General features: G+C 46.3%; 1 protein-coding gene across 1 annotated transcript; it reads right to left on the bottom strand.

Annotated features, from left to right (window-relative positions):
- Window positions 1-1087: 1087 nt before the first annotated feature.
- Window positions 1088-24055, bottom strand: HHIPL2 (HHIP like 2). The gene is made up of 9 exons (XM_015061656.3): window positions 23673-24055; window positions 19589-20241; window positions 18561-18704; window positions 15675-16006; window positions 14758-14884; window positions 8810-8955; window positions 4793-4874; window positions 2872-2954; window positions 1088-1704 (listed from the first exon to the last, which is right to left on the bottom strand). Exons 1-9 carry the CDS (start codon window positions 23973-23975, stop codon window positions 1340-1342), a joined length of 2235 nt encoding a protein of 744 aa, XP_014917142.3. The 5' UTR covers window positions 23976-24055; the 3' UTR covers window positions 1088-1339.
- Window positions 24056-24308: the final 253 nt, after the last annotated feature.

Genomic DNA, 24308 nt, shown 5'->3' with positions numbered 1-24308 from the left:
CAGTGTTTTGTATCTTTCATAAAGGCCGAACAAGAGAAAAGGAATCAAAAAGAGGCCTGATGTATTTAGATTTGGTTAGGTTAGGTTAGCCTACAAATAAAGATTGCTAAAGGAAAAAAATGGAATCTGTTTCTTTGGATCTAAAACAAATCTATGCAGGTTATGGAAAGCATATCAAACGCAGTGGTTACATGGCCTCTGAAAGCCCTCCATAACCCCGGCATTTCACGATTTTGTTCTCTGTACAAAAACCAAATTTGGCCAAATTTGCCAACACTGTTCTGGATGATTTGCAGGATTTGAAGAACTTCTCAGAGACGGGGATCATTTCCTCCCTTAACTCTTTTACTCCTCAAATACCCAGGTAAGAACTACCAGCCCTTGCTGGGTGCCCTACAGGGTGGTGGGTGCACAGGGTATTGACAGGGGTGTTGGCTCCTGTCCAGCTGAACAGTTCCCCGTCCCCTCCCTGCTGTGGTCTAGGGCAAGTAGCTTAAGCTCACGAAGAGTCACTTTCCTCCTCTTCAACAGAACATTACATGGCAACGGAACAAAGGTTTTGAGGTTTCGGATAATGTATATAATCTTGGCACATGATAGGTACTCAAAATGTAGTCACGTTCATTCTGCTATTTGCCAGGGCAAATTAGTAGGTGCCAGGGTTCAGAACGTAACCTGTCCTTATTCGGTCTGTGAGCTGCAGCCTGCGGCAAAGGACAGGGACAGGCTGGAGGGTCTTTCCTTAGAAATATGTCTTTTCAGGGGCGCCTGGGCGGCTCAGTTGGTTAAGCGTCAACTTCAGCTCAGGTCACGATCTCACGGTTCGGGAGTTCAAGCCCCATGTCGGGCTCTGTGCTGACAGCTCAGAGCCTGGAGCCTGCTTCGGATTCTGTGTCTCCCTCTCTCTCGGCCCCTCCCCCACCCCTGTTCGGTCTCTCAAAAATAAATAAACGTTAAAAAAAGATTTTAGAAAAAGTAATATGTCTCTACAGCCCTCCTCTGGGACCTGGGGTGAGGTCACACTGATGGAGCACACCAGATTTCTTAATGCCAGACAAACATCCAAGAGATCAAAGGATACCTGTCCGTCCGAGCAAGTATTGATTTATTACTTTGGGTTGTAGGCATTTGTAAAACAAAAGACATCCAGTGGGAGTCCAAGGAGGCTTACCGACCAGTGCGCACAGTGAGCCAGGTGCACTGGCAATGTGGGATCGGGTCTCTCCATAAAAGCAGACAAGGAGCATCCGTTCAGATAGCAAGAGTGGAGAGGACAACCACACTGGCCCTAAGTCAGGCTCCCTCTGCCTGCCCACTTCTGACTCCAGCTCCCGTCCACCTAAAGCCCAAGTTCAGCAGCAGGGGCTCCCATGGGGCGAGGCGATTCTCCCCTGGCACGTCCCCCGGCCAGCCACCCTGACAGAAAAGGCCGACGGAGACTTCTGCCGGCTCGGCTCTGCCTGACCCTGCCACTGTGGCTTTTCCACCTCATCTTCCTCTTGCCCTGGGAGCCTGGGGACCACACTCTGGCTCTCTTCTTTGTCCCAGGCCCTTGAAATGTCTTCCTGCCGCTTGTGGGAGAAGCTGGCTTCCTGGAGGGGCCTTTCAGAGATGAGGTCCCGACTGGCCGAGAGGCTGAGGTTGCATCGGACAATTTTCTAGCAGCTTTCTCCGACTGCTCCTTTAGCAAGTCCAAGACTGTCTCTGGAAAACGAACATTTATTTAGTGAGAAACAGAAGTCCTGGAAAGTGGCTCTAAGGGAAACACCACCCAGGGGGGCCAACATGGCGGAGAAGTAGGGGGATCCGTACTTCCCGCATCTCTCAAACAAAGAAGGGCTGAAGCCAAAGGACTTTGAACCCCAAGAGTTTGGGAAGAAAAGAGACTGAGTCTACCAGGGAAACATCCTCCAGGAAACCTACGACTGCATGAGGGTTCTTCAATATACAGTCTTTAGATGGGCACCTAGCTGGTTCAGTGGTAGAGCATGTGACTCTTGATCTCGGGGCTGTAAGTTCAAGCCCCATGTTGGGTATAGAGATTACTTAAAAGTAAAATCTTTAATATATATATAAATTCTTATATTTTTTTAATTCCCTTAACTGGCCTTGATCTAAATATATTACTTTTTTAATAGTGTCACTCCAGTGATTCATGGCTCTGGAATAGTTCCCTTAAGATAGTATGCCTCCTGGGGCACCTGGGTGGCTCAGTCAGTTAAGAGTCCAACTTTGGCTCAGGTCATGATCTCATGGTTCATGAGTTTGAGCCCCACATTGGGCTCTGCGCTGACAGCTCGGAGCCTGGAGCCTGCTTCCGATTCTGTGTCTTCTCTCTCTGCCCCTCCCCTGTTCTCTCTCTCTCTCTCAAAAATAAATAAAAACATCTTAAAAATTAAAAAAAAAAAGATAGTATCCCTCCTCTATAAGTCTTTCCAGAATCCCTACTCTACTCACTCTCAGGGTCCCCTCAGTCTCCTGGCCATTATACCAGAACCTCAATGCTATATTTATTTCTTTATTTGCCTACACTACATTTGCCTGAGCTCCTACAGGTCAGGTTCACTGCTGTAGCCCCAGGGATTAGCACGGTGACTGCCGCAAAGTCAATGCTAAGTGAACGATGCCCAGTGAATAAGTGATGAGTGGATAGAGGACAACAGGTCTCCTCAGAAGCAGGTGCCACCCGGTATGCATACTCCAGTATACAGAGATGTATAGACTGAGCCACGAGTTACACTCCTCATCCAGAGCAGAAGCCCTCAGTGAGGAACAGACCTCCCACCCTGGGAAGATTGGAGCGTGTTTGCAGAGGGCACTGTGCCTGCATCTCAATGCCAAGGCCTGGGCCTGAGACAAAGACAGACTCACTGGCGAGTGGCCTGAACCGGACCCGCTTACTCCTGGTTTTCACCGGCACTGCCTTGTACTTGCACTTGCCTGGCGGTGCTCGCCTAAAAACAGATAGAAAAAGTGGGGACACAAGATTCTGAAGATGGGACCAGGAAATCAAGGTCACCAGAAGGTATACATTTGCAAGAACTGGATTCAGCTCTCCTTTATCCATGAGGATGGGGCAGATGTAGGAGAAAATACATGATGAGCTCAGATAGACAGGAGAAAGAACAAGGATATCACAGGGACACCATGGGCTCTTGGGACAGAGGGTAGTGAGGGGGTCAGGGGCAAGGGCATGATGACAGATAGAACTGGGTTCAAAACCTGGGGACCATGAGCAAGTAAACCTTGATATGTATCAATTTCCACATCTATAAAATAAAAAAGTAATAGTATCTATCCTCACAGGGAGATCAAATATGAGCTGTGTACTTGGCATACCATAAATGATTGATGTCACTTTTTTTTTATTTTTTTAACGTTTATTTATTTTTGAGAAACAGAACAGATCATGAGTGGGGGAGGGGCAGAGAGAGAGGGAGACAGAATCCAAAGCAGGCTCCAGGCTCCCAGTTGTCAGCACAGAGCCTGACGTGGGGCTGGAACTCACTGACCTCAAGATCATGACCTGAGCTGAAGTCAGACACTCAAATGACCGAACCACCCAGGCAGCCCGATAAGTAACTTTTAAAATTTTTTTTTTTAATTAATTTTGAGAGAGAGAGAGAGAGCAAGTTGGGGAGGGGCAGAGAGACAGGGAAAGAGAGAATCCCAAGCAAGCTCCACCCTGTCAACACAGAGCCTGATGCAGGGCTCAAACTCACAAACTTAGAGATCATGGCCAAAATCAAGAGTTGGTTGTTGGCTGCTTAACCGACTGAGCCACCCAGAAGCCCTAAAATTATTTTTTAAGGAGATTTAAAAAGAGAAAAAAAGGATACTTGGAACAGTGCCCAGCACATAACAAGTGCCCCACAGATGATGATCATGATGGTGGTGATGGTGAGGGCTCCTGTCCCAGGCCCCCTCCGGCTGGCTGTACCTCAGGCAACGTAACTTACCTGAATACCCTCACAGATGGGAAGCTGTGTTGTGGCTTTTGCCCGATCAGTTGGTTAGTCTCTGAGCCAGGTCGGCAAAAGAGCAGAAGTAAACGATATTCACCACCAAGTGAATAAATACTGCCAAAAGGGTCAGGTGGACACTAAAGGCACTAAACAACCAGTTTACGACACTTACCTAGGACCTTGAGACCTCCACCAAACCCAGGGGACAGGGCAACAGTACTCACTCAAGGGGTCCTAAGTACACACCCAATTGTCAGATGATCCCAGACAGAAGTTTCCAGAAGCATATCAAAAAAAAAAAAAAAAAAAAAAAAAAAAAAAAAACAACAACAGGAGCCATAGGTCTAGACCTGTCATCCCAGAAAGGCTTGAGATCTTCATTTCTAACCACAAAGAGACCATTTCTCAAATATTTCATAAATTCTACAGACACGTCGCCCTACACATTCGTTTGCCCGATCTGCTTTTTATCTACGGCACAGATTTGCTTCATTGATCATTTCTGGTAATTCCTGGGGAGTCAGGACTATTTTTATGATCTGCCATGAAGATAAGGGCTGATAAGAATGCACCAAAGATGGGCGCTGGGGTGGCTCAGTCGGTTGAGCACCTGACTCTTGACTTTTGGCTCAGGTCACCATCTTGTGGTTCATGGATTCAAGCCCCGCATCGGGCTCTGCGCTGGTGGAGCCTGCTTGGGATTCTCTCTCTCTCTCTCTCTCTCTCTCTCTCTCTCTCTGTCTCTCTCCCCCCCCCAAAACAAATAAATAAAAATAAATAAAACTTTTAAAAAATGCACCTAAGAAGGAAATGAGACCAAATCTCACCTTGATGGGTCAACAAACTTGTAAACAGATCCGTGTGGTAGGTAGGCACTCGGGTAAGAGGTGGCCAGGAAATAGAGCTCCCCTGAGGACACAGAAACACACAATCAGGAACAGGACGTGAGGCAGGGCTGAGACACAGAGCTGGGTGCACAGGAAACCGTCCACAGCGGGTGGAAGCCCTGAAATGGAGTGAGCCCCAGGAAGGGAACCCCAGAATCCTGTCGCTGGGCCTTCACTGGATTGTGAGCTCCCCAAGGAGAAAGTCCTTCTCTGAGTCCTCAAAGACTAGCTGAGAGTGTATCCCAACAGGGGTACATTTCTGTTTACATTCACTGGACCAAAGGTTTCCCCTTATCTCGTGGCTGTCAGAAACTTCACCTTAACCAATTTCCATTTCCTTCCCCATCTATTTACTACTGACAAGGATTCTCTGTGGAACCCCAAAATAGCGATCTCCAGGCTAAGGACCATTTATTAGTCACCTCACACTGCCCCTTCTTGAGTCCACGGGCGCCTCTCCCCACCAGCCCTGCCTCACTTTTCCATTACCACCTTCTTTCCTTGGCCTTTGGGTCCTGCGTTTCCCCGGACCCTCCCACTCTTCAGTCTGTCCTCCTGGCCTTCTCCACACCCCCCAGAAATCACCCCTACCCATGGTCTCCTTCACCTCTTTGAGGAGGAGCCCTTGTCCCTCCTGTTTCCTCCAGTGTGAACACTCTCCACTCACTGTGACTACCTCACTCTGCCCCTTCTCACGCTTACCTGTGAGGGACAGATAGGATAGGGTTGACGAGAACAACAACGTTGGAGTTGCAGCCACCTGACTGAGTTCTGAGAACACCATTTGCTAGATGTTGTCTTGGGAAAACTCTCAACCTGTGTAACCCTCACATGACCTATTCATTTGTACAATGGGGCTAATGATCCCCCCACATGACTCTTAGGTATTAAATTAGAAAGCGATCATCAGCCATTACTCCTTACACCGTAATATTTGTGCCACTGCCCTGGATTGCCCTCTCAACTTCATGGAAGTAAATGTGTACTAAACTGCAAACTGGAAAAGCCTAGAACTTTAGAGAGCTCTGAGTTATTTCAACAACGTTCTTCCTTGAATTTGTGGGGGATGGTGACCAATGTCTGTCTCGTGCCGGATGTGAGGCTTACGGTCTTCACAGAGCACCCCCTACAGCTGCCTAGTGGACTTTGGATTTTGTGTGCTCACGAACTGTTTTATCATCTTGCCCTACAGCCAATTTGCCTCCTCTGATTGGATATCCCGGGCACTTTCCATTAGACAAAGGAGGTGTCTACCAAGGGTCTGCCCCCTTGGGTGCCCTCATGCAGGAGCCCCTCGCAACCACACCTGCTCTGACTGAAAACCCCACATTGCGGCATATTCTCTACACAATATGTAAATTGTATGCCCTAAACATGCCGGAAACTCCCCATTGTATTTTTAGGGGAAAACAGTGCTAGAAGCGAATTTCTATAATTTTTTTGAGTTTATTTTGACAGAGACAGAGAGAGAGAGAGAGAGCACATGCAAGCAGGGGAGAAAAAGAGCAAAAATCCCAAGCAGGCTCCATGCTGTCATCTCAGAACCCAACTCCGGGCTCGATCCCACAGACCATGAGGTCATGACCTGAGCCAAAATCAAGAGTCAGACACTGAACCAACTGATCCATCCAGGTGCCCTCCAACTGACGATTTAAAAAATACATTTCAGGACAGAAAAGAACTATACACACACAAAAACTATAATATGCCACGTAAAACAAAATGCATGTGATGTCAATTTATTGCAAGCATTAGTTCTTCGACCAGCCCTCTTGGGAATGTACTTCAGTGACCGACATTCAGAGATCCAGCCCAGGGGGACCCAGCAACGGGGGCGCCCCGTGCCCACCCCGCCCTCCATGGTGGCCAGCTGTCAGCTAGAACATCTGGAAAATACCGCCACAGTGGAGGCAGAGCTCTGGTTCAACCAACAACGACGTGTCTACAGCTGGTGACTGATAACAAAATAATGACATACTCAGATCTAAAAAGATGTCCTTCAGTGGGAAAGGCTATGGCATGAGCAGAAAATCTGAATCACTCCGTACAAAAACACAAGAGCAAGCAACTCTGGAAGAAAATAAACTTACCTTGAAAACAGCCCTCCTGGCTTCAAGGCCGCCTTGGGCAAGTCTGGCTTGGGAACACCCTGGCAAGTCCACTCGAGAAAATTCAGCCAAGGACACTTAGTCTTGTTTGCCAGATGTACCGACTGGTATTCAAACACTGCCTGTTTTTCTCCTGCGAGAAGCTTACAGGCACAGCCAACCAAACCGCCAAAGCCACGGATTCTGAGGCCTGAAAAGGAGCCAGCCGCAGGAGACAGCAGCCCGGGATGCCAGGGCAGGCCCGCCCCCGGGGCTCTAGCCTCTGGGGAGAGGGAGCTCTGGCCTCGGAGGACTCCAGCCTCGCTGGGGCATCAGCCTCCAGAGGCCCCGCCAGGCCTGTGGCTTTCCCGTCGCCCTCTTTGCACCGAGCACCATCCTGCCGATCTGTGGTTTCTCTCCTCTTGTGTATGTTTGGACTTCCAATTTGGAACTCACTTTGCTCTATTAAGAATGCTTGAATCCTCTAAAATATCCTCTGCTTCTTTAAAATATTCATCTCAAACTATTTCTCATACGCTAGGAAAAGGTCCAGGAGCTGACTAGATTTCTTAGCGTCTTGCTCAAAGGAAAGTCTTGCACGGGCACCGTAGGGCTCAGAGTGGGAAGAAACCCATTACTGAGGAAACCTGCAAAGCTCTGGTTTTCACTCACAGAGAATCCCAGGTCTGGAAGGGGCCCTGAGAGACCACTTTCTTCTCTTCCCTGACTCCGAGCATGGCTAGAGGCAGTGCCCAATACCAGAAAGGTCACAGGCCCTGTTCTCCTCACAAAGTAACATTTTAGCTTTCAAAATGTAACAAAGCATAGGTAAAGCTGAAATTCAAAATCCATTTTCTGATTACAAAATTTGGGGAAATTTAGTAGAGCCGAGTCTCTCTCCGTCTTTGTGTCTCATAGGTGCCTACGCGTCTGGCTTTGCTGATGCCCTTAACAAAGACCTTGTCTGTCTAGCGAATAGCCTCCCACCTAGCTGTTTACCTTTTCCCCAGGTCTCTCAGGAAAGAGATTCTCCCTTGCACACTCCCAGCAATTACCCCACAGGCTCCTGGCAGGGTCAGCAAAGAGCATAGCCGGCGGGGGGCCCATCACCACAGGCGCTCTCTCCCAGGCAGCAACAGCAGGACAAGTATCAGTGTCCACGTGGTCTGCCCCACGGCTGGCCCTGTCCACCTTCCTGTGACTGCAGATTAGAATGAAATCAGGGAGGGGGACATGAATCTCCTTCATGATCAAAAGACCGGAGCGTAAACCTTGATTTGCTCCCCCCGCAGTCGGTGTGGGCCCCAATCAAGAAGGGGTAGGTTCTGTTGCATATTCGGTCTGTTGCCTCACTGGACAAATAGGCTTAATAATTACATCGTGGTGGTGTTGCAGTTACTAAGTAACATAAAAAATGTAAAGTGCTTAGGATGATATCCGGTACATTATAAAAGTTGACTCAGTGGTAGTAAAAATAGGGGCACCTGGGTGGCTCAGTCGGTTAAGCATCCAACTTCAGCTCAGGCCACGATCTCACGGTTCGTGAGTTCGAGCCCCGCATCAGGTTCTCTGCTGTCAGCACAGAGCCCGCTTCGGACCTCCTGTCCCGCACCACCCCCCCACCCCCCGCCCCTTCCCCAAGCGTGCATGTGCGCACTCTCTCTCTCTCTCTTAAAAATGAATAAACATCTAAAATAAAATAAAATAATTTAAAAAAATAAATGGTAGTGAAAATAGAAGGGATGGTTGCTACTTAAATGAAAATAACAGTAACCGTAGTAATAATTTTTATAATAAATGTTTAGCTCACAATGCCCGTGATGATTTAAGTTCCAGTAAGCAGAAACAGAATAACCCTGTATATTTTTACCTGCTTCATCTTCAGCAAAAGAGATGATAAATTTGCTGTAGGTGCTGATCAGCCCTGGGAAGGCACAGGATTCAGTGCTGCCCAGGCAAATGTCCCGTTTCTTCCATTTCTTGGTTTTCCTATCTTCCTGCAAAGCCATAAGTCGACTAGATGAAAAATAAAACCTTTATTATAGGAATCCATATTTTCACCCTGCAGATATTTTTCCTCCTGGAAACAAAGAATCTCTGAGTACTAGCACTGAGTCACCCATAGGAGATCAACACCTAGCCTCTCCCAAGAATCAAAAAGCTATTTCGAGATACCTTGGTCACCTGCTTGTGCTAGATGGAGAAGCTCATCTTCTATTATAGGAGGAGTCTGGTGCTCAGTAAAGGCTGCATTACTACAAAAGACTAATATAATTTCTATTCGTTTGCAACCTTTGGCTAGTTGCTCAACTAGCTAAGCCTCAGTTCCCTTATCTGTAAAATGGGGAATGGTAATAGAATTTACTACGGACAAAAGTTGCAAAGGTTAAGTAAGATAATATACATGAATATCTCCCCAGTGAGCTGGGCATATAGTAAGTGCTCAAAACTTGTAGCTATTTTCATTGTTATTATGTCTATGGAGTAGCAGGTAGATACTTTAATATCCCTCTATCATCTATTTGACCTAAAAGCAGGGTTTTTTAAAAAAGGAATACGGGTATATCAGGGTTTCACATGAAACATTTTATGGAAACAAGACATGTTCAACCCCAGGTGATTCTGGTGCATATGCTTCGACTAAGAATCACTGAATATCAACCAAGTGATACGTAAGCAGACGGAGTTGTGGGGAAAACATAAAGAACAATTAAATCCCAGAGATCTAACAAGTGATGATAAAAGAACTAACCAATTACTAACTCTACCCAACCTCTGGAACCAAGAATTGCAGTATGACAATATTACCATCCTTCCTAATGAAGATGGGGGTAACAAGGACCAGATTTACCCTCTCATCTTAAACAGTCAAAAACCTAGACAAAATAGAATGACGATTTTTTAAGTTTATTTATTTATTTGGAGAGAGAGACCAGAGGAGGGGCAGAGAGAGGGGGAAAGAAAGAGAATCCCAAGCAGACTCCACACTGTCAGTGCAGAGCCCGACATGGGGCTCAAACCCACAAACTGTGAGACCAAGACCTGAGCCAAAATCAAGAATCGGACACTTAGCCAACTGAGCCACCCACGTGACCCCTAGAATGACAGTTTTTAAAAGACCCTGGAGGGGCACCTGACTGGCTCATTCAGTAGAGCATGTGACTCTTGATCTCAGGGTCATGAGTTCAAGCCCCACATTGGGCATGGAGCTTACTTTAAATAACTAAATATAAAAGACATTGGAGATCAGACAACAAAGGGCTATGTTCCCTATGAGATGGGAAATAAACAAGGTAAACCCTAAAATTGTCCCAGTCTACTACCTTGAAAAAGTTTCCAGCTTGAGGAAGGAAAACACAGGCAGAGCCAGCAGACTCCTTGAGTTGAAAAGAAAGGAAGTTGAAAAGAGTCCAGGAAGACCTATATAGGAAGAGTATGCAGGACAGATATCGGAGAAAAGAGGGAAGCACAGAGAATAGGCTCCCGAGATCTGCAAAGTGTCCCCCTCAAGTATTCATCAGTGTACTTAACAGCACATACATATGAGGAAACTACTTAAATCAAGGGGGAAAATTAGAAAGAAAAGCACCTGGCTCTTATTCAGGGTCAGGCACAGTGTAAGTATAATTCACAGGGCACTGAAAAGAGTTTGTAGGAAAATCCTGCCTCAATATTAAGGAATAGATAGTTCCAGAATAAGCACCACATTGGTTCTACATAACAAATACTAACAGCAAGACTTGAAAGGATCAAACTATTTCCAAGTAACTTAACTGTGTCCCAGAACAAAGCTCAAGAATATTTATGGACATACAAAAAATATTCAGTACCCACAATGTTAAATTTACAATGTCTGGCATCCAATAAAAAATTACTAGGCGGGTAAAGAAGGAGGAAAATACAAGCCATAATAAAGAGAAAAATCAATCAAAACTGACAAAGAATTGCCACAAATGTTAACATTAGCAGGGAAAAACATTAAAACAGTGGTTTTTTACTATGATTCCATATATTCAAAAAGTTGGTAGAGGCATGAGAGAGACACAAAACACCCAAATCAAGTTTCTAGAGGTAAAAAATTCCATCAGTGCAAACACTGGATGGAATGAATGGCAGATTAGACATTGCAGAAGAAAAGATTCATGAACTGAAGACATAGCAATAGGAATTATCCAAAATTAAACACAAAAAGGAATAAAATTTCAACATGTATAGATCGTCAGTGAGCTGTGGGAAAACTTTAAGCAGCCTAATATACACATAATTTGAGAAAAAAATGAGAAGAAAAAACAGGGTGGGGAAACAGAAAAAATATTTGAAATAATTATAACCAAAAATTTTCCAGATTTGATGTAAGCTATAAATTCACAAATCCAAGAAGTTCAACCAAATCAAAGCACAAGAAGAAGAAAACTACATGAACACATATCATAATGAAATTGCACAAAACCAGTGATAAAGAGAAAATCTTAAAAGCAGCCAGAGAAAACATGGCAGATTAAATATGGAGGAACAAATTTAAGGATGACAGCAGATTTCTCATTGGAATTAAGACAAAGCAGAAGATAATGAACAATATTTTTAAAGAATTCAAGAAGGGCTCCTGGATGGCTCAGGCATCCCACTCTTGAAGTCAGCTCAGGTCCTGATCTCATGTTCATGGGTTTGAGCCCCACATCTTCACTGAGAGTACAGAGCCTGCTTGGGATTCTCTCTCTCTTCCTCTCTCTCTGCACCTCCCCTGCTCTCTCTCTCTCTCTCTCTCTCAAAATAAATAATCTTAAAAAAAAAAAAAAGAATTAAAGAAAAAATAGGTCAACATAGACTTCTACACCTAGCAAAAATATCTTTCAAAAACAAAGGGGAAAAAAGACACCAAAAGCAGAAAGGATTCATCACCACTGGACTCATTTTTCAAAAGATGTTAAAGGAAGTTCTTCCAGCATTAAAAAAAAAAAAAAAATTACATCTAATGGAAATATACCGAAAGGAATGAAGAGTATTGGGAATGGTAACTATATTTGTTTCTTGCCACCACTGTCATACATTACCACTACTTGGCTTAAAATAACCCACATTTATTGTCTTACAGTTTTGGAAGCCAAAATCCTGAAGTGGGTTCCATGGGGGCAAAATCAAGGTGCTGGAGGCTCTAAAGGAGAATCCATTTCCTTGCCTTTTCCAGATTCCAAAAGCTGTCCTCATGTCTTGACTCACAGTCTCATCATACCACTTCTGTTGTTAACACTGACTTCTATCTCTTCTATCTTCAAATTTCCGTCTACCTCCTTCTTCTAATGATATCTGTGATTACATTTAGGACCCACCTAGATAATCCAGAGTAATCTCCCAAATCATAGACAGTTTGTTTGTGACAACAATCAAACTAAATTATAAATCAAACAGCAGAAAGATCTCAGGAAATCTTCAGATATTTGGAAATAAATAACACACTTCAAACTAACTTGTAAGAAAATAAGCCAAGGGGAAATTAGAAAATATATTTAACTGAATGAAAATGAAAACACAATCTATTGAAATTTATGGGATGCCATTAAAGCAGTACCTGAGGGGAAATTTGTAGCACTAAACATACATGTTAGAAAAGATTACAGTGTCAAGTCAGTGACCTCAGTTTCCATCCCGAAGCGGTATAATGTTATTTGAGTGTGGACTTGGATTAGTTGTAAATGTATATTGCAAACTCTATGCAACCGCTGAAAAAGGAAAAAAAAAAACAAACTATGAGTGATGTGCTATGACAGTGGAGAAACGGAACTATGTAGAATGCTCAGTTAAATCCACAAAAGGTAGAAAAAGAGTGAAAAGACAAAAAATAGGAACAAAGAACAAGGGCAACAAATAGAAAGCGGTAATAATTATGGTAGATACTAATCCAACTAAATCCATAACCACTTTGGTTTCTTTTTTTTTTAATGTTTATTTACTTTTTTTGAGAGAGAGAGAGGGACAGAGTGCAAGTAGAGGAGAGGCAGAGAGAGAGGGAGACACAGAATCTGAAGCAGGCTCCAGGCTCGGAGCTGTCAGCACAGAGCTCGACCTCACGAACTGTGAGATCGTGACCTGAGCTGAAGTCGGACGCCTAACCGACTGAGCCACCCAGAAGCCCCACCACTTTGAATATTAATGGTCCAAATGCACCAATTAAAAGACAGAAGAAATAATAAACAAACAAACAAATAACAGAGATCGCCCGAGTGGATCAAAAACCAAGACCTGACTGTACGTTGTCTATAAGAAAACATTAGGCCTGGACGGCTTCACTTGGAAGAAACATGTAAGGAAGAAACAATACCTCTCTTTCACAAACTCATCCAGACAACTGAAGAGGAGGAGACACTCTCCAAATCATTCTATTAAAGCCGGCGTTACCCTGATGCCAAAATCTGGCAAAGATATTCCAAGAAAGAAAAACTATAGCTCACTATCCCTCCATGAACACAGATGCAAAATTTTCAAACAATGGGCTAGCACGTCAAATCCAACAATATGCTGAAAGGATAATACATCATGACCAAGTCGTGTTTCTTCCAGAAATGCAAGGGTGCTTCAATGATTTAAAAAAATCCATCAATGCAATCCATTATGTTAATAGCTAAAAATGAGAAAACCACATGATTTTCTCACTAGATGCAAAGATGCATTTGGTAAAACATAACACCCATACCTAATACAAACTCTCAGTGAACTAAGAACGGATGGGAAACTTCCCCATCTGATAGAGGACATGTATAAACACCTACAACTGACATCATACTCATTGGTGAAAATGGAATGCTTCCCCCACTTGTATCCAATGTTGTACTGAAGGTGTAAGATGAAGCAATAAGTCAATAATAAAAGGCTTTCGATTCAGGAAAAGAAAAGTATCTATATTCATAGACAAAATGATCTTCTACATAGAAAATCCAATAGAATCTACACACACACACACACACACACACACACACACACACAAACACACACAAGCCAAAAGAGCTAATAAGGGTTTGACAAGGTAGCCAGATACAACCTGATACACACACACACAACTATATATATATATATATATATATATATATATATAACAAATAGATAATAAATATAAAATAAATATACAGTAAAAAACTGGAAAAGCCAAAAATAGGAGAATAGATGATTAATTTGTGGTATATTCATGCAATTGAATATCACAAAGCAATGAAGGGGAAAAACTACTGATACATGTGGCAACAGTGATGAATTTCACCGATATTCTTGAATGACAGAAGCCATACATGTACAAAAAAGAATACATATATATGATTCCATGTGTATTAAGTTCCAGAAGCAAAATTAATGTGTGATGGGAGTGGTTATCTCTGACTGATGTGCTTCTGTGTGTGTGTGAGTGTCAAGGAGAAAGGGGTGGTACTGACAGGCAATAGACAAGAAGGAAATTTCTAGAATGATGGAAACGTTTGGCATCTTGACATAGCTACAAGCGCATAGATTGTAAAACTTTATCCAACTGTGCTCTTAGAGATTGCATCTTACCACATGTAACTTAAATCCCAATAAAAATGTTAAAATTTAAAAAAACGAAAGGAGGGGCGCCTGGGTAGCTCAGTCGGTTGAGCATCCGACTTCAGCTCAGGTCATGATCTCACGGTCTGTGAGTTCAAGCCCCGCATCAGGCTCTGTGCTAACAGCTCAGAGCCTGGAGCCTGCCTCAGATTCTGTGTCTCCCTCTCTCTCTGCCCCTCCCCTGCTCATGCTCTGTCTCAAAAATAAATAAAAATATTTAGAAAAAAAAAGGAGATATTAATCCTTTCTTACCCACTCATGAAGTCTCCAAAGATGTAGAGGCCATTGAGATTTGGGGATTCACACCCACGGTAGACATATCCTCCGGTGATTGACTTCCCCACTGCATGGCCATAAGCATAGATGGGCAGAATGTCATCTGTCCAGGAACAAAGACAACATCGTGGCTGACACTTGATAACTTCAAGGAATAAGTTGGGGCTTTCTAATGCAGTTGCCTGACTGAGTGGAGAACACTTTATCTCTTGGTCTTTGGTAAGGCCAAGAGAATCACATTTATTTTTCTCAACAGACCAGCCACGATATTGGTGAGCTTCCCATGTGACTGGTCTCTGCATGCAGAGAGGAAGCCGAAAATTCCCCCACCTATGAGGCAGTGATCAGGTAATCGACACACCTAAGTTTATCCCCTAGGTTGACATGGCAGATACTCAGGTTTAAGGATTTGAAAAACTTGTCTGTAAAGGGTCTGTAAGACTCCTTTGTAACCTAGAGGGACAAAAAAAGATTAAACACTGGTGAAGCACACCTTGATTATTGATGTTTAGGGATTGTATATGGAATATAGCACCTGAATGTATCTGGAAGGTCATTTCAGTGGGCTATTCCAATTGGGAAATAAATTAAAAACATACAGCCACCAATTTGCCTCTGTGAGTGGTTCTCAAGATAGTATGCCTGAGAATCATGTGGGTAATTTATTTAAAATCTCGATTCCCAGGTCAATCCTGCTCCTTCAATCCACCCAAGATTCAAATGCGTTAGGTTAACAAACATCCAACATGCTCCTGGCCAACACTACATCCTGCAAGACAGAAACAAGGGCACCTGAATGACCCCCCTGGTACAGCACATTTTCAGGTTCTATTCCCCCACCTCCACATCCAACCCCCTCAATTCATTCAAGAAATCACCCACAAGCTTCTCACCCAAAGAGGCATTGTGACAGAGTTCTCGGTCATAACATTCAAACCCTTCCTTTGCCCTCCAGCCATAGTTTCCGCCTTTCACAATGAGGTCAACTTCTTCAAACCTATTCTGTCCCACGTCCCCACAGAACATCCGGCCTCGGCCCCAGCGTGTGATGGGGTCCCCTCGGTCCACGGCACAGCGCCACATGTTTCGGATCCCGTAGGCATAGACAGCAGGGTGGGCCCCTGGCTCAGCAACAAACGGATTGTCGCGGGGGACTCGATACCGCCTGCCATCAGAGCCTGCCCCGTTCACATCGATCCTTAACACTTTCCCCAGCAAGGAACTTCTGAAAGAAAGAGGGCCGGGAAATAGGCGCAGATTAAGTACCCGGAAACGGGACTGCTGGATCATCTGCTGGTATTATTTGTAATGTGTTTGAAGAATCTCCATACTGTTTTCCACAGTAGCTGCACTATTTTTCATTCCCAACAACAGTATGCAAAGTTTTCCATGTCTTCAGCAACACCTGCTGTCTTTTGGGAGGGCGGGGATAATAGTCATCCGAATACATACGAGGTGATATCTCATTGTGGTTTTGATTTGCATTTCCCTGATGATTTGTGACATTGAGCATCTTTTCAAATACCAGTCGAACATTTGTTTACAAGAGGAGAAAGTTCTAGAGATCTGATGTACAACATTGTCCCTACAATTAACAATATTGTATTTACACTTAAAAGAATTTTTAGGGGTGTCTGGGTGCTCAGTTGGCTAGGCGTCTGACTTCAGCTTGGGTTATATTTCACGGTTCATGACTTTGAGCCTAACATCAGGCTCTCTGCTGTCAGTGTGGAACCCACTTCAGATCCCTGTTCCCTGCTCCCTCTGTCCCTCCCCTGCTCATTCTCTCTCTCTCTCTCTCAATAATAAACATTAAAAAAATAAAATAAAAATTTTCGTTACAGTTAAAATCTTTTAAGAGGGTAGATTTTGTGTTAAGTATTCAAACTTTCAAACTAAATAAAATAATAAAATAGAAAATAAGGTAAAATAAAATGGCACAGGGCCAGAGATCGCCCGGGGGGACCTACTGATAGTTGATGCCAAACAACTGCAAGGAGTCACATGGGGAGACATGATTTTATATACACACATATTATATGTGTATGTGCATGAACTGATTATATGTGTATACACACACACACACACACACACACATATACAGTCACGTCTATATGATATATGTGTATATGCAAAATGTTAAGACTTGACAGGTTTGGGCTCACAGAGAACTACTAGGCAAAAGTTTGATGTGACCCTGGCCCATGTAACCCAGAGCAAGCAAGCTGTAGTTTCCATTTTTAAAGTGTTTTCGATGGAATGGTTTCTCTCAGGTTTGGTTTAACACTATGGATTTTTTTTTTAAGTTTATTTATTTAGAAATAGAGACAGTGCCAGTGGGGGAGGGGCAGAGAGAGAGGGAGGGAGAGAATCCCAAGCAGGCTCCACACTGCCAGCACCGAGCCCGATGTGGGGCTCGAACCCACGAAGTCGTGAGATCATGACAGTGGGGCCAAAATCAAGAGTCGGACGCCTAACCGACTGAGCCACCCAGGCGCCCCTGAATTTTTTTTTTAAGATGAAACCTTCACGAATTTGCACTCATTCTTGCCCAGGCACCATGCTAAACTTCTCTATAGTTCAATGTACGTGCTGCCGACATGGGCACTAATAGCATGAATTCCTAAAAGGGGCCGGTTCTGTTCTTCCTCATATAGCACTGTGGTCATAGAAAGAGCTTTTAGAGTGGCTCTGAGGGCAACTGTGGTCTCTGTGACTCCATTTCCACATTTGTAAAGCAGGGAAAAGAAACACTAGCTTGCAGTGTGGTTATAATGTAAGGGTTAAGGGAGGTATCTTGCATGGAGCATGTAAGGCAAGTCCCCACACGCGGTAAAGGCATTTGACAGATGTTAGCTCTTGATTCTTAGAACTTTAATATTTTATTAGTAGGGATAATGGGACTCAAGTACTCGCTGGTGCAAAGGATCACATGACTTTTATCTAGGGCAGCAGGACCCTCATTGGGCTCTCTTGCACCAGATTGTCGGAGTATAAATTCTGGTTCTGCCACTTGCCGTGCAGCCTTGGACAAGCTACTTTACTCCTCTCTGCCTCTATTTTCTGGGCTGTGACATGACTATCATAATACCTACACTTCATAGGAACCATCCATCCCGTAAGTATTTCTGAAGTGAGCCCCACTCCAGGCACGCTTCTAGGTGATGGGGATACATCAATTAACAAAATAGATAAAAATTCCTGCCCTTGTGGGATGTTAGAATTACATTCTTTTTTTTTTTAATGTTTATTTATTTTTTAAAAAGAGAGAGGAAGAGAGAGTGCAAGCAGGGGAGGGGCAGAGTGAGAGGGGGACAGAGGATCCAAAGTGGGCTCTGTGCTGAGAGCAGGGAACCCGATGTGGGGCTCAAGCCCCCAAAACGCGAGATCATGACCTGCGCCGAATTCAGATGCTCAACCAAGCCACCCAGGTGCCCCTGGAATTATGTTCTTAAATACACACAAGGTATTCAGAACAGTACCTGACACACAGTAAGTATTATGTGTGTCGAATATATATATGAAACATTCTGAACTCGTCTTTGCATAGCATTCTGAGAGTTACATTCTGAGTGCATCCATAATATTCCTTACCACAAAGCACGTGTGCCTGAAATTTAGCGGACGGAAAACCAATTCTTCCTCCCACTTGCCTCAACAGAGGGGGTTACGTCTTGCAGTAGGTGATTTGGATGTGACCCTCTGTAGACTCCATCTCAACAAAAATGTACCAAGGGCTCACCCTAAAGGGGATGGGGGGACAGATCCAACCAGCTTACTTGTTCTGAGCATTTCCAAACTTGCCGAAGGGATCCCCGGCCTGCCCTCCATCCCCGGTGAAGATGTACAGGTAGCCGTCCACACCGAAAAGAAGTTGTCCACCGTTATGATTTGAGGCTGGTTCTTCTATCTCCAAGATGACTCTGGAAGGAGAAGGAACCATGCGTGAGGCTTTGATACAAACTGAAACTGCATCCTCTTGCGAGACCGAGAAATGGCTGGTCCCATCCAGCCAAGACCTGCTTCAGAGTTTCCAATGATCACAAAGCGTGGAGCTCTGAGACACCCCTTGTTTCCCAGTATGACTCCTTCATGGATCATTCTTCTTTCAGATCCTGATTTCATGAGCTGTGGACACAGCCAGGGTAACAATCACTCTTTTGGGGGGCTCGGCCTTCCTCTCTGCTCTACCAGAACTCTTAACCCCTTCCTTTGCACAGCCCAGCAGGGATTAATCAATCAGTTCTCCAAACTCTCTTTGATCCCCCAACCTGGCTATATGGGAAAAGAGAGAGAAGGCAGAAAGGAAAGAAGGACAAAAGGCAGAGTGGTAGAGTGGAAAGACCATGAGCTTGGAGTCAGAATTAAGTGCTTTATCTGATTGGGCATCGATATATCTATGGCCTTGTGCCACAGCTTCCTGTGAGGGTAATTCCCACGTTCAAGCTAAAGGGCCTGGAATCCAATGGCCACACAATAATCAGAGGCCACTATTACGTTTAATATATTGATCTGATCTATAATAATTTCTCAAGCCCTTGTGGCTGCTGGCCATTGCTTACAATTCTGTAAAAACAAGCAAGCATGGTTCTGATTAGGTAACTCTAAGGGATGGCTACACGCCACAAAGACCCTCGACTCAGAAGCCTAACTTGTCTGTCCTTGTTATTCAACAATGACTCCTTCGTCAACATTAGAAGCTAGTGGCTCTGAAACCAGAAAATTTTCCCTCTATCGCCTCAGAGGACAGACTGGCATTATTTGGGGACACAGCCCAAAGTTGCCCATTCTCATGGGCACATCTCACCTTTCTGATTTGGGGTCGGCTTTGTTGCGATCAGCCCGAGAAACCTTCATCTCACTGATCCGGATCTTTTCTACCTTCTTCTTGCCCAGACATGAATAATAGATGTAGAATCTGCGGTTGCGGCGGAATCTGGGATGGAAAGCCAATCCCAAGAAGCCTCTCTCATCCCCTACCCACGGAGTAGTCAGTACGATGTTCTTGAGGTCCAAAAACGGTTGTTCCAGGCGACTCCCGTCAGGCAGATAGACCCATACCACCCCCACCTGCTCGGCCACAAAGAAGCGACGGGTGCCGTCCCCCGCGTGGACCATGGAGACGGGGTTCCTCAGCCCGTTGGCCACCTCGGTCAGGCAGAGCTGGAGGCAGCCCCGGCCGTCCTCAGCCACCACCCCCAGGTTGCGGTTGAGATGGTCATTCCTCAAGACGTTAGGGAAGCAGTAGTCCTTGTCGGGAAGGTTGAGGAGGTGACAGAAGTGGGCACTATCCTTTTCCCGTGTCTCCCGGAGGCGGCGGTCATTGGTCAGTAGGGAGATGGCAGAGTGGCACTTCGAGTGGAAGGCAGAGCAGTAGTCGGAGCAGAGGCCAGGAAGGTTCCGGAAGGGCGTCTGAGGGTTCTCCGCATCGTAGAGATGGGCTGCGTAGGGTGAGCACTCCTGGAAAGAAACAGAAGCCCAGCTGGTAGTCGGACTGGCCACAGTGGGGCTGGTCCCAATTTGTGAGCAAGCAGAAGGAAAACGGTCTAGGACAGAATCCGGATTCTGGAGTTTCTGTTACCAGCTACTGGTAAAGCCCTTTCCTGAGGCCACATTTTCTAGCCAGTTAGTGCTTCTGGAAGGCAAAAAGAGGGGGAAATATTTCTCGCCCGCTGTAACTGTCTTTAGCATTTTAACTTAGTTCTTGACCCTGAAAGTTTTAGTAAGTGGTGGACTTTTTCTTTCTTTCTTTTTTAAAGAGTACCAAATTTCTTGGGGCGCCTGGGTGGCTCAGTCGGTTAAACGGCCGACTTTGGCTCAGGTCATGATCTCGCAGTCCGTGGGTTCGAGCCCCGTGTCGGGCTCTGTGCTGACAGCTCAGAGCCTGGAGCCTGTTTCAGATTCTGTGTCTCCCTCTCTCTGACCCTCCCCTGTTCATGCTCTGTCTCAAAAATAAATAAAACATTAAAAAAAAAATTAAAAATAAAGAGTACCAAATTTCTTGGAGCCTGGGTGGCTCAGTGGGTTAAGCGGCTGACTTCGGCTCAGGTCATGATCTTGCAGTCCGTGAGTTCGAGCCCTGGGTCGGGCTCTGTGCTGACAGCTCAGAACCTGGAGCCTGTTTCAGATTCTGTGTCTCCCGCTCTCTGACCCTCCCTGTTCATGTTCTGTCTCTCCCTGTCTCAAAAATAAATAAAACATTAAAAAAAAATTTTTTTTAAATAAAGAGTACCAAATTTCTCCATCTTTCCCTTTAGTATAAATGCTGTATCTGCAAGGTTTTATGTCTTTATCCAAATCTGAAGCACTGTAGCAGAAGTTTCACATTTGTTAATCTGGGTGTTGGTTTTCTGTGCTTTCCTGTATGGTTGAAATACTTTACAGCTAAAAATGAAATTACCAAAATGGACACATGATGTTATCACTCCCAGAAATTAGGCATCTAGCAATTTCCTCACTTATTTATTAAAAGTCTTGGGGCGCCTGGGTGGCTCAGTCGGTTGGGTGTCCGATTTGGGCTCAGGTCAGGATCTCACGGTTTGTGGGTTTGAGCCCCGCGTCAGGCTCTGCGCTGACAGCTCAGAGTCTGGGGCCTGATTCGGCTTGTCTCTCTCTCTCTCTCTGCCCCTCCCCCCTCAAAAATGAAAACATTTTTAAAAATTAAAAAAAAAATCTTTAAGTGCTGGGTCGCCTGGGTGGCTCAGTCAGTTGAGCATCCAACTCTTGATTTTAGCTCAGGTCATGATCTCAGGGTTGTGGGCTGGAGCCCCAAGTCGGTCTCTCAGCTCTCGGCACAGAGCCTGCTTGGGACCCTCTGTCTCTCTCTCTCTCTCTCTCTCTCTGCTGCTCACGGACTCTCTCAAAAATAAATAAGCATTTAAAAAATTAACAAATCAGGATGAGAGAGCAGTGAACAGAGCGGGCTGTGAGCCGCTCACCAAGGGACACTCATGCAGAAATTTAGAGTCTGCACAGCTGCTTCTACTAAGCTCAGGATATGGTTTCTCTATTAAGGAAAATAAGGCCCAGGAAGAGGTCCCCTGGAAGTCTGACACTGCTCTGGGCACTGGGGACTGGGAGCAAGAAGCACTGAGGCTTGTTCTAAAGGAACCTCCACCTGCCCCAGGGCAGGAAACCATTAAGGAAATGGCTTGTGCTGTTGTGACTCTGCCTTTGGCAAATATGATCAAAAGGGCAGGAGACTTGGAGCCTTAGCCTCTAGATTTGTGCCCCCAGCCCTGTGGCTGACCTTAAACAAGTTCTTTAAAACTCCGGACTCCTCCAGGCGCCTGGGTGGCTCAGTCTGTTAAGCTTCTGATTCTTTTTTTTTTTTTTTTTTTAATTTTTTTTAACGTTTATTTATTTTTGAGACAGAGAGAGAGAGAGCATAAACAGGGGAGGGGCAGAGAGACAGGGAGACACAGAATCCGAAACAGGCTCCAGGCTGAGCTGGCAGCACAGAGCCCGACGCGGGGCTCGAACTCACGGACCGCGAGATCATGACCTGAGCCGAAGTCGGCCGCTCAACCGACTGAGCCACCCAGGCGCCCCAAGCTTCTGATTCTTGATCTCTGCTTAGGTCATGGTCTCACGGTTGGTGAGTTCCAGCCTGCTCGGGATTCTCTCTCGCTCTCTCTCTCTTCCCCTACCCCACTCGTGCTCTCTCTTTCTCTCTCTCAAAATAAATAAACTTGAAAAAAACACAACACATTAAAAAACCCTCCTGTCTCCTTACCAGTACAATGGGGGTCAGAACAACTTCCCGCAGAAGCCTTTGCTGGGCATACACCGTGTGTGCGGAAAGAGGAGGGGCTGGGGAATTGTAATAAATAGACTCAGGTAGGTTATTCTGATTCCTCCAACGCCTAAAACAGGAGAGCTGCTGAATTTGGCTTTCTGAGACTTCACCCAATAGGGAAAGTGGGAGGATGGGGAGGGGAGGGTGGAGACATCCTTACCAGGGGGTCTCTTGGAAATGAATAGTCTTAGTGCGGCTCCTAAGAGCCCGGCTTCTGCCCCAAACGGCTGGAGTTAAATTCTCCTGGAAACAGCGGAGGGGTGGTGCCTGAGGTCGGAGACTGCAGCCCTGGGCGATGCCACCCAGGCTGGCTGCTGTGTCCCCAGCACGGGAGTTGGGGCAGCCGGTGCGCCGGGGAATGGTGGCAGCGGGAGAGCCTGTACCTGCGCCGACATCGCCCGGGAGGGTGTCAGATGTCAGGTCTGCAGGGGGGCTTCCTGCCTCTTTGCCCCCAACGCATTATTACAGCCCCCACCCCCGCACCTTTCATCTGCTCTCCAGTGCGACTGTCCCCTGCACCCCGAGCACCTCTCTCCAGGGTCGGTGCGTGCTGCCTGCACCGGCAGGGGGGGATGCCCGCCAGGGACGTGCACTCTGGCCCCCGGAGAGCCCGGAGAAGGACTCTGTGAGTCCTTGCCTCCCAGCTCCACGATACTGGGGAGGGCCCCCCACCACCCCACCTCGCCACCTCCATCATCACCCTGAGGCCCCCTGGCACAAAGGACCCAGACGAGGACCCCAGCAGGTGCCTCCACTCCCTCCACCTCCCCCCTCCTCCCCGTAACCACCACCTGTACGTGCTGTGCCCCGCTCCCCGAGCAGCGCAGAGGGACCCAGACAACGCAGCCCTGAGAGCTCCATGAGGGACACCCACCTCCTCCTCCTGTGTGACAAACCAGGAGGGCCAGCAGACCCCAGGGGAGACTCTTGGAGCCCACCCCAGCACCCCCTGGCCTCAGTGCACCCACGCAGAGAGGCAGATGTCAGGTGCCCACGGAGCCCTCCACCCAGGACCCACGCCACCAAGCCCAGCACCCCACACTTCGCTAAGCCTCCCCCCCTCACTGCGCTGAGGGGTTAGGCTCAGGCCCACCTGGCAGAGGATGTCCTTAATATAGCCACCACACAGCTCGTGGCCCTTGAGGTCAAGGTAATCCATGATGACCCTGTACCGGGCAGCAAGGCGGTGGTCCTTCTGCTGGTCACAGCAGCCGAAGGACTCATAGTCTGAGCAAAATTCGAGGTGCAGCAGGGGCTGGAAGGGGGGCCCGTAGTCCAGGCACTGGGGGTGTCCCTGCAGCAAGCCCACCTGGCCCAACAAGAATGTGAGGCAGAGGTGGAAAATGCCAGAAGAGGTGGGGAGGCTGGGGGCCCGGGGAATAGATGTCCTCAGCATTCTGGGCTTGGGAAGTCTCAGGCTGCTGTGTTGGCTCAGGTTGGCTCCCTGCTGTGCACTAGCTCCCTCCCTCTCCCCACCCCCAGGCTGTTTTCTTCCTTCCTCCCCACCCCCCCCACCTCCCCCCACCAGGTTCCCTGAGGTGGTTTCTGAGCAGTGTCCCTTCCGCGGTCTGGGTGGCCAAGTGTCTCCGTGAAAACAGTGAGAGGTGTCCCTGCCCCTTCCAACCCAGACACGAAGCTGGTGCCACGTTCTGCCCCCTACTGCTGAGTTATTGGGGTGCGTGGCTGCTTAGGAAGAGGCACAATGATGTATGTCCCTGGCAGGCGTGCT

Source organism: Acinonyx jubatus, chromosome E4, assembly GCF_027475565.1.
Source record: "Acinonyx jubatus isolate Ajub_Pintada_27869175 chromosome E4, VMU_Ajub_asm_v1.0, whole genome shotgun sequence".
Lineage (NCBI taxonomy): Eukaryota > Metazoa > Chordata > Mammalia > Carnivora > Felidae > Acinonyx > Acinonyx jubatus.
The sequence above is the reverse complement of the archived record's forward strand: the minus strand, read 5'-3'. Positions and strand labels throughout refer to the sequence as shown.